This window comes from Nilaparvata lugens, chromosome X (assembly GCF_014356525.2).
Source record: "Nilaparvata lugens isolate BPH chromosome X, ASM1435652v1, whole genome shotgun sequence".
NCBI classification, from domain to species: Eukaryota; Metazoa; Arthropoda; class Insecta; order Hemiptera; family Delphacidae; genus Nilaparvata; species Nilaparvata lugens.
Window position 1 is genome coordinate 47,017,417 of NC_052518.1, and position 15,301 is coordinate 47,032,717.

The 15,301-nt window shown below is 32.6% G+C and overlaps 2 protein-coding genes across 2 annotated transcripts; one reads left to right on the forward strand and one right to left on the reverse strand.

Annotated features, from left to right (window-relative positions):
- The first annotated feature begins 8,644 nt into the window (after positions 1 to 8,644).
- On the forward strand, positions 8,645 to 14,753 carry LOC111055106. The gene is made up of 3 exons (XM_039441243.1): positions 8,645 to 8,825; positions 9,811 to 9,902; positions 13,936 to 14,753. Exon 3 carries the CDS (start codon positions 13,939 to 13,941, stop codon positions 14,410 to 14,412), a length of 474 nt encoding a protein of 157 aa, XP_039297177.1. The 5' UTR covers positions 8,645 to 8,825; positions 9,811 to 9,902; positions 13,936 to 13,938; the 3' UTR covers positions 14,413 to 14,753.
- On the reverse strand, positions 12,647 to 13,647 carry LOC120354312. Its single transcript, XM_039441242.1, has 2 exons — positions 13,048 to 13,647; positions 12,647 to 12,723 (listed from the first exon to the last, which is right to left on the reverse strand). Exons 1-2 carry the CDS (start codon positions 13,355 to 13,357, stop codon positions 12,716 to 12,718), a joined length of 318 nt encoding a protein of 105 aa, XP_039297176.1. The 5' UTR covers positions 13,358 to 13,647; the 3' UTR covers positions 12,647 to 12,715.
- Positions 14,754 to 15,301: the final 548 nt, after the last annotated feature.

The following is a 15,301-nucleotide window of genomic DNA, read 5'->3' on the forward strand; positions in this document are numbered from 1 at the left end:
TTTCAATTTTCGTAGAATAAGCACGTAATTCAAAACTGTATGTTTTTCAAAAAATTTTGTGATTTCAAATTCAAATTTCGTTTATCACACACATAGGCTATACGAGAATTAAGAATTAATGAGAAAGTGTCCCGGAATAAGGTTTATGATTTTTGTTCTTCTGTATTTATACTAAGTGACATATTTATCAGTGATGGCTCTTAAACTGTAGGTTTATTATTAAATAACGAGTTTGGAGCACCAGAAAAATGGGATTATATTTCATTATAATAAATATTCAAAATTACGTTTCCAACCCACAATTATTGTCTTATTGTCATGTCCTTAAAGTTACTGTAAACCATATCGGTTGGGACTAATCAAGGTTTATTTAGGGTGGTTTTAATTATTAGTTTATGTGTTACAAATAGTTCACCTAGATTTAGATGGCAATTGAAACATTATTGATCTAACTAAAGCATGATATTAGTGTCAAAGACAGAAATCTGCGTTTTAATTCATTATCATGTGAGAGAGAGAGAGAGAGAGAGTGAGAGAGAGTGAGCCCGAAGGAAAGGGTATGTGTAAGAGAGTGATGTGGTTGAGTGGGAGTGACAGAGTTCGATATATTATAATTATGCTATATGGTGGGTGAGGAATAATAGTGTGTCCCTTACGCTACACTCACAGATATATATATATATATATATATATATATATATATATATAAAACCATAGATATATATAATATATATAGATAGATATATATATATACACAGATATATATATATAATAAACCATATATAAACCATATGTACATAAACCATATCCATAGATTTTGGAAGCGGCATGTTATCTTTTCAATCTTTTGAAACAGCATTTATTGTCTAAGGGTGGTGAAAGAAGTTTTCTGCATTCCATAACAACAATCTGCAGACTGACGTCTCGGGTATTAGAACCAAAAGGCCTTGCTTTATAGAACTATAAATACCCATTCAGTATTACAGTGCCTTGCTTTCATGAAACAAAGCAAATGTTTCCCGTTAGATACTTCTGGAAAGCCCGGTCAATTTGTCATCGGTGGTGTCCAGGTAGAACTACCCTGCTCATAGACTATATTCACTGAAGCGTAAAACCAAAGTTAACCAAATGCTTCTATTTCTAAAAATTCTATTGCCAGGTATAAAGTACTGCACTTTGGCGACAGGAAATATTTAACATGTGTTTTCTATATTGTACCCTTCCTGGAAAAAATAGATTTTTGTTCAGTATTGTTTGCCTCCCCTCTACGAGGATGCTACCTGTGCGTTTGCGTTGCGAGTTCAATAGTTGACAAAACACATTCAGTCGACATGGAATTGATCAAGGAAATCGTAACGCTCCGCAATACTACATTATAATTATCGTATTGACGATGGATTTTTCTATTGGGTGACCTCCAGCGACCAAACGCGTATCTATTTAAAATGTAATGTACGCGAGTGTGCAAGTCGCGCCTCAATGCCACTTCGTATCAGAGTTATCAGAAGTTATCAGAGTTGCATTTTGTTCACATGTTCTATCATGACTTCAGGAAAATTTGAACCCTTTGCATTCTAATATTCAGTAAAGCTGGATATGACACTTATCACTGCAGCTCTGAATATAAAAGACGGGTACCTGCCCACCTTTCTTGTGCACAGCTGTGTAAAAGAATTAATTTAATCGACTCTACAGCCTGCAAATTTTAGCAGTACTTTACAAAATGTACCAAACTCTTATATTCAGGATACAAATATTTGAATGTTGTGTTTATTCTATAAAGCTCACTTTAACTTCATCTCATTCTCAATTTCATGTTCTTTGAGCCAATACAATAGAAAAATATCATATTTCATTAAATACCTTATAAATGAGCTCATATCAAATTATTTGTAGAATTAAAAACTCAAATTTCAAATTATTGAGAAAAAACAGAGCACACAATTCTTCAACATAGTAGAATAATGCAAACGATAATATGAAAAATTACAATAGGTACAAGAATAAAAGCATTCTACTAGCATTCTACATTCGAGTAGCCTACTTAAGCTAGTAGTAGATTTGATTTTTATTGTAAAATATAATACTGTACATAAAATATTATATGAAAAATTATAATAGGTACAAGAATAAAAGCATTCTACTAGCATTCTACATTCGAGTAGCCTACTTAAGCTAGTAGTAGATTTGATTTTTATTGTAAAATATAATACTGTACATAAAATATTTATATGAAAAATTATAATAGGTAAAAGAATAAAAGCATTCTACTAGCATTCTACATTCGAGTAGCCTACTTAAGCTAGTAGTAGATTTGATTTTTACTGTAAAATATAATACTGTACATAAAATTTTTATATGGAAAATTATAGTAGGTACAAGAATAAAAGCATTCTACTAGCATTCTACATTCGAGTAGCCTACTTAAGCTAGTAGTAGATTTGATTTTTATTGTAAAATATAATACTGTACATAAAATTTTTTGTCTTGGATTGGAAGTTTTCAAGAAAGACTCTATTAAGTTAATTTATTGATTTTCACTTTTCGAAGGGAAAAGTGTAAATTTCAAGTGATAGCTTCCTATAATAGTGTCTGGTTAACCCCTTACTTTGTACTACATACGGCGAGGTGGAACAATCCTTGGGTCTCCCCGCCCTTCAAAGTCATAAGCTAATAATAATAATAAAATTGAAATGTGTACTCATATTTTTTGTGTAATCAATAATTCCCATTATAATTGATCTTTATTATTCATCATCTTACTTATAATTAATCTTTCTTTTAATATTTCACTAGTATAATTAGGCCAGTAGGCCTACACACATGATTTTTCTTTGAGTACTAATTGATTCTTGACAACTGAATATCTCTATAATAGATGGCTGTATATTTCCTACTTAGTTAAGAAGAATCATTTATCAAAGAAATATGAAATTTAAGAAGCAATTAAGTAGATTACTACTGCTTTTCAATACTACATAAAATATGCAAATGATATTTAATTTTGTCAATTAATAGTATTATTTTACCGTTGATACAATAATAATGTAACATGCTATATATATATATATATATATTATATATATATATATATATATAGCCTTTTGTTTTCAGGCAAATTTTTAATACAGAACAATTTTTATAAAACTTGTATTTATTATTTCTCAGTTTATCCCTCTATGAAAAACAATCAATATAGTCAATTTGATCACTTGACAAGTAAATCACTGATCGAAACTTTGAACCTATATTCTGTCTTTTTGAAAAGCTTTTTATTCCATTCAAATCTGGAAAATCAGTGAATACTATAGAGTGAATATTATAATAAGTAAGTAGAATTGATCCCGTCAACCATGTCCTATTGTAGCCTATTTACAACTAATTTTCTTTGCAGATGTGGTTGTGGTTTAAGATTTGCATCTGTGGAAAGAAAAATTATTTTATTTTGTTTAATTATAGAGAAAAAACAATATTGAACAAGGTACAATGGATTAATGTTATAAGCCTCCAGTAGCCTCTAAGCCTCTAAGTGTAAGCCTCTAAGTGTAGGGGAATGTCAGCTAGCCTTCAACTAACTTCAAGCTTGCTTAACCCAACTGTCCAGTTGGAAGTGCATTTGGTAGTGCTTATTTTGGGACTGCATTTGGTAAGTGCATTACATAATGGTGTTTCATGTTTCAAATTCATGAACCAGTTACATGCATAGATAGATAGATTGAATAGCATTCACTGCTCACCTAAATCAGGGGGATCTGGAACTTGTCAAAAAATCTAAATGGTCGAACAAAAAATACACAGCCCACAGTAACAAATACACAACACACAGGGAAAGAAAACATTATACCATTCATGTGAAGTAATGTTGAATATACTATTCCTTTGAGTAAAAAGCACTTTTAGAGAAATCAATCTTTAAAACTTTCGATGAGATCTGAAGTTGCGTTCATTCATACTCTTCATGAAATCAGGTAAAATATTATATAATTGGATGCCAGAGCTTCTGTTGCATATTTTTCCATTTTCATCGAAAAAACACACTGGCGTCTGCCGAACGTAACTTTATCACAATGCAGCACCTTGCATTTTCCTTTGATGTCTCTCAATAGAATTTGTTGAACTATTCAGTTGGAAAAATAACTAGTAGTTCTGTGAACAGTAGACCTCGCGCAGTTAAAAACCACAGCTTCCATCAGGGTGAATTATGTGCTGTTATGATGTGTCGGCGAAATATCGATGTCTAAGCCACTAATGGCTGTTTGAAATGTATCGTCAATAATTATTGATATTAAGTATAATTATTATAATTAGAATGATAATAATTTGTTGTAAAAAACTTCTATCATACCGAGTTGAAATACCTACTTACCGAGTTGAAAGCAGAGAAAAGTCGAGAGAAAATAACAAGCTAACTACCTTAAGTTATCAATATTGAATGCCTCATCGCTTGCAATAGTTCACACGACAGCTGATTTTTACCAAATAACATTGGGATATTAATTGCATGCGTCATTTCATGCAATTAATAGTCCACTCGACAGCTGATTTATGATGAATAATTCTATAGTCTGATTTTTACGGTAATACTGGCGTTTGAAAGAGACTCTTTTTCCTTTTGTTTTATCCTGGAAATGCAATTTTTAAAAAACTTTGTATATATATATATACGTTGACGCGCAATTTAAAGAGTAACATAACTGTTAAATTTCATTGAAATCTAATGCCGCGTTTCGCCGTAAATGCGGAACATAAAAATATTTCGACATAAAGAGAAATGCAAAACCGTCGACTTAAATCTTAGACCTCACTTCGCTCGGTCAATGAAACTTTGGATATCTGAGTTCTTTTTAAGTACTATTCTATTCTACTTGTTCTACTGAGCCAGTACCATTTTGATTTTTTTTTCATAGTACGTGGCACTATTGAAATCAACTGTTCTATTGATTTATTCTAACTTTGTCTACAGAATTGTGAAACTGCATATGAGGAGTATTGTATGTTTAATTTGTTTGTTATCCACGTCTGCATCTATTTTCAGTTTGAAGAACTGGATATCAATCTTGATTATTCAAATTTTTTATTGTTCAACATACACACACATTATTTACATACACAGAAAAAGAAGATGATACACAATTTTTTAGAACAATAATGCTCAAGGTAAAAACCTGTGAGGGGAGAAAAATCTAAATTTTCACATGAAAACGTCACTCGAGAATAATTATATCACCCGGCCTCACAACAGAGAGTCTTAGAGTCCTTGACTTAGAATAGTTAATCTCACAGTTGTACAGTCAGTGTGAGTGAGATTTTCTGCACACATCATGCGTGAATACGCCGGATGTATTGACTCGTATAATCTGAGGATGGTGATAATGATGAGGAAACATGATTCTGTTAAAAGGAATAGTCTCGATCTCCATTATATTCTTAGGGATTTGCTTGTGATCATGTTTCTATAATTTTATCAATTCGAAGATCAGCCTTCAAAAATTTAGGTCAACTTATACATTTCAACTCACGTTGCTACACGTTTCAACTTGGCAAAAGGACAGAGGGGATTAGTATTATTATTCTCTAGAGCCCTGGAAATATCTCTGTTATTGTTCTTGGTACCTTATACAAAAGGGACTCCATAATACAAAAACAAATCAGTCCTTGCCGGACAAAGCTAGAGGAAGAAGAAAAAGAAGAAGAAGAAGAAGAAGAAGAAGAAGAAGTTGACAGGAGGAGGAGAAGAAGAACAAGCGAGAAGAAGAAGATAATAGAAAAAGGAGACAGAAGAATAAGGAAGAAGAGGAAGAAGATGAACAATAATAAGAAGAAAAAATATAGATAGGAGAAGATTATAACCGTTGAGTACACTATTTTATCTATAACCACTCTTTTGACGAATTGAAAACTTATAAATTACTGGTGGTAGCCTACTCCCATACAGTAACAGTCAGGGGTGTATTCAAATACCGTTGGATAACATCTTTCCAATATTGTTACATTCATCTAGAAGTATAAAATCTGTTCTTTCTTACATTGATATCACTTATGTATAAGTTACTGCAGAATCAAAATTATTTTATATTGACTGAACAATTAAAAGTCACATTGAAATAGTTATTTTGGAGTTTGGTAGAAATAATACATTTACATGGAACTCAATTTATTCATTAAAGGCAATCTACATAATTCTAATAGGTTCTGATAACACATAATGATAAAATAGGTGTTCAATGAATTAATGAAGCCTAACAACTTGAAATATATTTTAAATTATTTAAGATTAAATTGATTCTACCTCGGTGCAAGTCAGCTTCACATTTGTACATGTATCATTGTATCGAATTATTAAATATTTGATGATTTTGGTAAAACAACATTTTAATCCTGGACTAGTAGTTCTATGAACAGTAGACCTCGCGCAGTTATAAAACACAACCTCGTCTCATAATGTCCATAAGAGTAAATCCTGTTTGTATGTTGTGTCGGCAAGATGTCGGTGTGAAAACGCCTAATGGCTGTTGGGGTTAGTGTATCAAAAATATGCTAACATCAAAATCTAATCTCCTTCAACTTACTGGCAACAGGTCAGACCGAGTTGAAAGCAGATAAAGGTCGAGAGAAAATACTATGTTTTCTTTCCGTTATTAATTGCATGCGTCATTGCATGCAATGAATAGTCAACACGACAGCTGATTTTTTACTAAGTTACATTGATATATTAATTGCATGCGTTATTGCATGCAATTAAAAATCCACTCAACAGCTGAATTATTATGGATGATTCTATTCTGATTTTTACTGTAATATTGGCGTTCGAAGGAGACTTTACCTATTGTATTAACCTTGAAATGCAAAATTTTCAAAAAACCTTGTATATACGTCGAGGCACAATTTAAAAAGAAATATACCTGTCAAATTTCATGGTAATCTATTGCTGCGTTTCGCCGTAATTGCGGAACATATAAACATAAAGAGAAATGCAAAGCCGTCGACTTGAATCTTAGAACTCATTTCGCTCGGTCAATAAATTGAAATTTTAAGAAACCACAAATATCCTGGATGAAAAGGGGAATCAATTGTTATGTATAGATTTGAATCTGAATGTCTAGGATCCACTAAACAGTCTACTAAGTTCATCATTTTTTCTCCACAGGAGAAACGTTTAAAGCTGGCTTCAAATGATGTCACCACATTATTAACATATGTAAATTATATATTTATATATGTATGTCACGTGGATTGAAGGAGCGTTGTTTGTGACGTTGTTTGTTGATTGAAGGAAGATTCTATTTTACTATTTAAATAAATCATAATGTAATTTACTTATCCACTTCGAGATTTACATAGTGATAATAAGAGTAGGAAATGAAATGTATAGCAAACACTTCAGTTGCTATGTAGGCCTACTGTATTGTATTCTGTAGTGTCTTATTTTTTACTAAAGTGATGAAGTATCAGAAAATACTATCATTCAGCATTGTTATGTATTATTTTCAATGTCATTTTTTTCTCTTTCTTTTCAATAATTTAAAATTTGTTATTATTTTAAATAAGTAGATAACTTAACTATTGTTTGTTTTTAATCATATTATTTGTATTTATTTCTTTCGTATTGTTATAATACTTGATAGAGAGTTGAGTGTAAGAGAGGGTCGACTGCGTCCTAACTTCGCTTTCTAAGAAATATAAAGGCCGTCATTCTATTCTATTCATGTCACCATAATATATATGTATATGTATTAAAAAACAGACGCTTTCTAAGAAAAATAAAGGCAGTCATTCTATTCTATTCATGTCACCATAATATATATGTATATGTATTAAAAAACAGACGCTTTCTAAGAAAAATAAAGGCAGTCATTCTATTCTATTCATGTCACCATAATATATATTAAAAAACAGATGACATCCAATTTATTAGAGCAAATGGAATGCCTTCATCTTCATGTGTAGGCAACACACCACACCAACCTTGTTCCTGTGAGACTGACCTTGTCTCTGTGACACTACACTTGTTCGAATGGGACTCTACCCCTCTTCTTTTTCCACTGACACTACTTGTTCCAGTGAAACAGACCTTGTCTCTGTGAGACTCACCTTGTCTCTGTGAGACTCACCTTGTCTCTGTGAGACTCAACTTGTCTCTGTGGGAACTTGTTCCTGTGAGACTGCCATTTATAAAACTACTTGTTCCTATGAAACTTGTCTCTGTGACACTAATATCGTTCAAAAACACTACTTGTCTCTGTGAGACTCACCTTGTCTCTGTGGGAACTTGCTCCTGTGAGACTGACCTTGTCTCTGTGACACTACACTTGTTCGAATGGGACTCTACCCCTCTTCTTTTTCCACTGACACTACTTGTTCCAGTGAAACAGACCTTGTCTCTGTGAGACTCACCTTGTCTCTGTGAGACTCACCTTGTCTCTGTGAGAACTTGTCTCTGTGATACGGACCCGTTCGGATCACTTCAATGATCCGGATCAATTGATCTCGTTCACTGCTACGAGCCAATCAGAAGACCAGGATTGGAACTTCCCAAGGTCACGTGACGTGTTTAGTATTGGGGTCAGGTAAAAAGCATTGGTTAGATAGGCGATTTATTACAAGTTTCCATTCTGTACTTATTCTGTGGTACGGTGAGAAACCAATTTTGTGGGATCCATCCCACAAGCTTCATTTTAGAAAGCAATATAGGGAAGATGCTTGGAGAGCAATATCAGAGGAGTTTAATATTTCAAAAGAAGACTTTAAAAAAAAAATTCAAAATCTTCAATCTTCATACCGGCGAGAGAAACTAAAAATTACAAATAGCAGAAGTACCGGCAAAGGTAAGTTGAATTATTTAAACAAATTGATGAAGAATCTTATTCAATTTTTATTGTATGATTAACATTTTCAGTACAGCTAGTTTATTATTTATAATAGGAGACAAAGACAGTTGAATTGTATTGAAGATCTGAGCTTCAATACAAAGAAACCTGTGTAATGATTTAAAACTTCCAAATTAATGTTATAGCTTTCTCAAATATTAAATCAATGTGCTTTGAATTCTAAATTTAACTCTAATCATATAATTATATACAGTATTCTATGTTCAATTCAAACATTACTATATGTTTATTTTGTAAATTCCGTTCGTACATTTTTACACTGCTCAAGACAGAATTGCGTAGACAACAAGTCAACAATGCATTTCTTGGAGTAACCAATATTTCTTTCTAGAAATCATCGTTACTGATGGTCTAATGGTTAGAGCTCTGGCATCCCGTTTATGCGTCCCGTGTTCAAATCCCGAACGCATCGTCCCTTTTTTTGCACGACGAATCTACTGTTTTAGTAAATTATTATTTTTAGTCTATTAATATTATTATTCAGCTTTCACAGCTTTGCACAACGAATCTACTATGTTTTATTTAATTATTATTCAGCTTTCACAAAAGCTATAAATAGTAATATTGGAACTTGAATTATTGAAAAATTTAAAAATCAATAAATTTTCTTAAATAGGTATGTTTTTTTGTTATTTGAAATTTGAAAAAAGTAAAAGGTTTTTTAAGAAATTATATTATTAGTTTTATTTTTGTTATTCAGGGTAGAGCCCCGAATATAAATAATGTGTCTGGGTTCGACAGAACTGTGAAATTTTCTATGATAAAGTTCTCAAAGTAATTCTAGTTTTTCTTGTAAATTTAAATTTGTGGACTTGTGAAATTATTGAAAGTATTTACAACTTACTGTATGTATACAGTACCATCACTCATAAATTGTAGGTATTTTACATATTTTCATACATTCTAGATTTCTTTTTTTCAGGAAGAGATGAAATTTATGTGAGCCGTTGGTTTGCTTATGACGCTTTCAAGTTTCTGGATAATAAATATAAGCCAAGAAAGGGGCTTACAACGGTAAGAAAGTAGTGAGTTACTTTTGTGTGGGACTTTCTATTATGATTAATTATATTGTATAATTCTCTCTATTCTAATTCAATACTGTAAAACAAATTATAATTAATAAAAATGCATTCATGATTATCTAAAACAAATGATACCATGATAAGAAATACTTCATTTGGATAAAATTTAAATTTTTTTTCAAATTTGATAACATTATAATATTATTTGAAGCTTTTTGATAGACAAATAGTAATGTAGATCCAATAGAGACATGCAGATTGTATAGATTGACACACGAGATTAGTTATACAGTGATAGAATGATCAATCTTGGAGAGAAATTGATAAAACAAATAAAATTCAATTAATCTTTGCTTGGATAATTAGTAATAGATAATTTCATGGATATTTAGGATAATTTCAGTTTTCAGAAAATTACCAAAAATAACTCAAGATTGAGTTATTTTCAGTCATCTTTTAAAATTCAATCAATAATACCATGAAGAAATCATTCTAAAAATGACATAAATTTATCTCTTACCGAATAAAAAATTTTCTGTCCCAAAAATTTATAATTTGAGCGCTTGCATCTCAAAAATTAATAGGGTAATCAGAAAAAATGTTTTTGATAAATTTTTATAACCGTCCCAAATGGGTGGTAGAGAAATCTCTAAAATAATAAAGGCGAGTCATGCGACTTCATTTATAACAAGTTTTTGCATAATCAAATTGTAAATTTTATTATCTGAACTAACTACTAGAAATTTTGACAATAAATAATCTGTAACAATTCTTTGTACTTTCAATAACTCAAGAAAACTGCCCTATAGATTTTGCTAACTGATCGGGGATTCTAACTGTTAACAAAGGTATCGTGAGCTTTACTCATTTATTCTATTCCAAATAATGTATAAATCTAGGGACTCGGTCATTCAAGGGGTTTTAGCATGAGCTAGAAAATATAATTGCACTCACTATCATTAAAACTATTAATCTCATCACGACTGAAACTTTGCACTACACTACGTTGATTTTGTTTAATTCACTGTTATTCATAATAAACTATTTAAAACATACTCAATTCAAAATAGTTTAAATAACTTCACGAAATCGGACGAATTAAACATTTTGAAAATTTATACACTTATATTTCACCACATGTAACTCGTTAATTTTGAGCCCTCGATGCCCGAGGCTACCTCTGGGTTTTTAATGTGATTCCGGTCGTGGCTTGATTGAAACTGATCTTTTCCACGCAAATTATGTACCCCTTCCACCAACGAGACGGCGGTCCACGTGGAGATGGAGCAATACAGTTCCGTGAGAATACTATTCAACCCTGCAAAAGATAAAAAACTGACTGTCTTCCCGGACGCAAGTTTGCAAAGTCTTGATGTTTTTTTATTGTCAATACTATAGCTATCTAGTCTGGTGACTGATGAGCTAATTTTTTCTACCCTTATATACTACTTGAAAATTTTAACAACGAATATCTCATTAGAAATTCTTATTGATATAGTTTATTTAATTAATATGTACACTTGTTGACTGTACTATAGAAGCTGGATTCACTCAATCACTGCTCTGCTCTTTCACTGGACACTAATTGAACAAGCACTACACTAGCTCATACGGTTTCCTCCTTTTGAGCCTCCGCACCAACCCTCCATTGTCTAGCAGCTGTATCGCCCCTCATGCCTCTCCGCATGCCTCTGGATCTCGGTGGACACGAGGTCGACGTGCAGGTCTCTATGAAGATCGCTGTTCCTGAAATACCAAGGAGCATCAACAATATTCCTTAGCACCTTGTTCTGGAATCGTTGTATGACATTGATGTTGCTGTCTTTCGTACACCCTCAAAGTTGTATACCATACGTCCATACTGGCTTCAATATCTGTTTGTACAGAAGTACTTTGTTTTCGATTGATAGGTAGGAGGTTTTACCGATCAGCCAATACAGCTTCTTATATTCTATTCCAAGCTCCTCTCACTTCTTCTTGACATGGGCCTTCCAGCGAAGCTTTGTGTCCAAGGTCATACCTTGATACTTGGCATCATTGGCATATGGTACAACTTGGTTGTTGATTGCTATTGGTATGGGCAGATCCTTCTTATTGGTGAAGTTGATGCTAATCGATTTTGCTTCATTTAGTTTAATCTTCCACTTTCTAGTCCAATCTTAAATTTCGTTGATGGATCTCTGTAGTTTTTCTGTTGCAATATGAATATTACTGTGTACTGATAATATGGCTGTATCGTCTGCAAATGTTGCTGTGGTATTCTCATCAAGACTGGGAATATCGCTGGTATAGAGTAGGTAGAGAAATGGTCCTAGAAAACTTCCTTGAGGAGCTCCTGCTTTTATTTCCATCAAATCAGAATATGAATTTTCATGCCTGACTCTAAAGAATCTGTCAGTCAGATAGGATTGTAATATATCTGTAAATTGCTTCAGTAGCACTTTTCTCAGTTTGAAAAGAAGACCTTTATGCCACACTTTATCAAAAGCTTGCCCTATATCAAGGAAAGCTGCTGAACAAACTTCTCTCTCTTCTAGGCACTTCTCTATTATATTAACAATCCTATGCACCTGGTCTATCGTTGAGTGTTTCACTCTGAAGCCAAATTGGTGATTTGGAATTATTTGCTGTCTCTCAATGATTGGTGTAAGCCTACTCAGTAAAATCCTCTCAAACAACTTGGCTAGCACAGGTGAAATCTTAATGTGATGAAATTATTTTTCAACAGAAAAATAAATTTCTCACGACAAAATTCACACTGAAAAATTAACTACATGAACATTGTAGAAATTCATTGACAGAGTTCTAATTCTACACTTTTTAAATAAACACATAGTAAATTTATCTCCCTCATCCATTACATGTATTCTATTTGATAACTCAATAGTACACAAATCGAAAAACTTCCAAAAATATCACCAGTATACCATGTTGACTAACCTAGGCGTAATTTTCTTGCCATTCAAGGAATCCCTCTTTTAGACAATAGTCCGCTATTTCATCACGAATTTTTTGTGCATTGTTTCTCGATGTTTGTGAAACATCTGCCATTATTGGTAGCAAAGACGTACTACCAATATTTTCTTCATATTGAGAAGAGGTGTTCAAATTTGGAGAATTGGTTCTTCTATAATTATGCAGCAACATTGCTGCCATCACAACTAGCTCAACTTTTTCAGGAGCCAGTATCATTGGCTTCCTTAAAACTCGAAATTCAGCACTTAATATTCCGAACGCATCTTCGACCACTTGGCGTGCCCTACTCAATCTGTAGTTGAATATTCTTTGGGGAGTCCCCTTTGGATAGTCTCCATGATAGGGCTTCATTAGATTATCACTTAGAGCGAATGCACTATCTCCCGCAAAGAAGTATGGTAGCGGTTCTGACATAGACCTTCCAGGCAGTTTTTCAGCCATTGGAAGCCCCAATCGGTTTTTCTCGATCATTCTATGCAAAGTACTCCCACGGAATACACCGCCATCAGAAATTCGCCCTTGGCAACCGACGTCAGCAAATATGAAATTCGCATTTGCATCTACCAATGCGAAAAGAACAATACTGAAGTTAGATTTGTAATTGAAATACTCTGTGCCAGAGTTAATGGGAGCTTGCAATATAATATGTTTGCCATCAAGTGCCCCGATACAGTGCGGCAGGTTCCATTTTGTTTCGAATACCTTGCTTACTTCTTTCCACGCTTCAGGTGTTTTAGGCAGCTGAAACAGAAAAATATATTTTTTATTGCGGGTGATAACCACTCATGAGCTTTTTGCTTGTGCGTGGGTAATGGGAAGTACGAGGGTGAATAATGAGATGATCAAACGTCTATGCCTATTCGATGAGATTCGGCGGGATTCGAACCCGCAGCCAGGTAGCACTAGCAGACTGAAGGATGCAATGCCTCAGTCAACTTGGCTAACTGGCCGGCAAATTATATGCTATGTTTATTTCAAACATAATGGAAATAGTAAATTAGTTTGAAAATTGAGCTATAATAGTAACTATTAACTTTATTAATTTACAGGAGATGGAAGAGGATGCTGTTGTTGAAAATTGTTTAGACAGTGAAAGTGAACATAATCAAGTAGAGGAAAGCGAACAGAATGAAGAGAAAGGAAGCCAACAGGATGAAGAAAAAGAAAACAAACAGTACAATACATCGTTTAATAAGAAATTACGTGTGAAGAGTACTGATTCAATAATAAATGATGCATTTAAGATTCTGAAGACAGCATCAGATAATTTTAACAAAACGCCGCCTTCCGATGAGATGGATTCGTTCTTATCATTTGTAAGAACAAAACTGAAAACTTATCCGAGAGAAACTCAGCTATCTTTTCAGCATTCAGTTATGGAATTGCTAGTTAAAGCAGATAAGGAAATTTTGGACTCTCAAAAAAGAAGAGTAGAATCTGAGACATGTGTTCTGCATTCTATACAGTCCCCACGTGGTGATTCCTGGATAGAATTCGAATCCTCAACTGAAGATGTACTTGAATGACAATATCCAATATCATTACAGTAGGAGATCTGGCATATTTACCTCAAGTACTTTTTGTTTATCAGTTCTTCTAATTACAATATCAAAATAGAAATTCCATTAATTTTATTGATTGCAATTTAAAATAAAGATTTTTGAGCTTGTAACTTTTGAAAATTTTATATTACCATAATGTATCCTCTTAATCCATTGATGAGTGCTGTGCAGACTTCTGGTACTATATATACAATAGATTGCTTAGAAATCCTGAATGTGTATTGGAGGCTAGTATAAGAATCTCCTGTGGCAAGGAATCGAAGTGTCACTGCCAACCTGAAAGAGTTCATATATTTAATATCATAATTTTTGCAAAATGTAAATAATTAATAAAGTCAGTACCGTACATGATAATTATAATTCAATTAAAAAGTATTATCGATAAAATTATTTGTTTGATTTTAATGAGTCCCTAATAAGAATTATTGTTATATTTTTTAATAATTTTCTAATAATTGTCTTTTGTGTGTGCCGATGTGAATAAATTATTTTCAAGTTTATATTTTTTATTTTTCAATTAATAATAATAATAATAATCTAATTATTCAACAATATCAAATTATGATGTTACTTATTCTATTATTTTAATACGTTATAATAACGTCCTTCCATTGTGTTGTGAAGTTTGCATTGCCTGTTATAATAATGGTAGATAGTGCTCATCTCTATGGACCTTCAATTTATTGAATGTTTCAGCTCGACTAAATTAGGCCTTGTATTCTGTTGATGAGATCACAACTATATTGCTTGTGGCATGGTGTGCTTATTACTTAATACTTATTAAATTGTTTTTGGTTTTGATTACTCATAATAATAATTAGAATTAGATTAATAATAGAATAGTTAATTACTA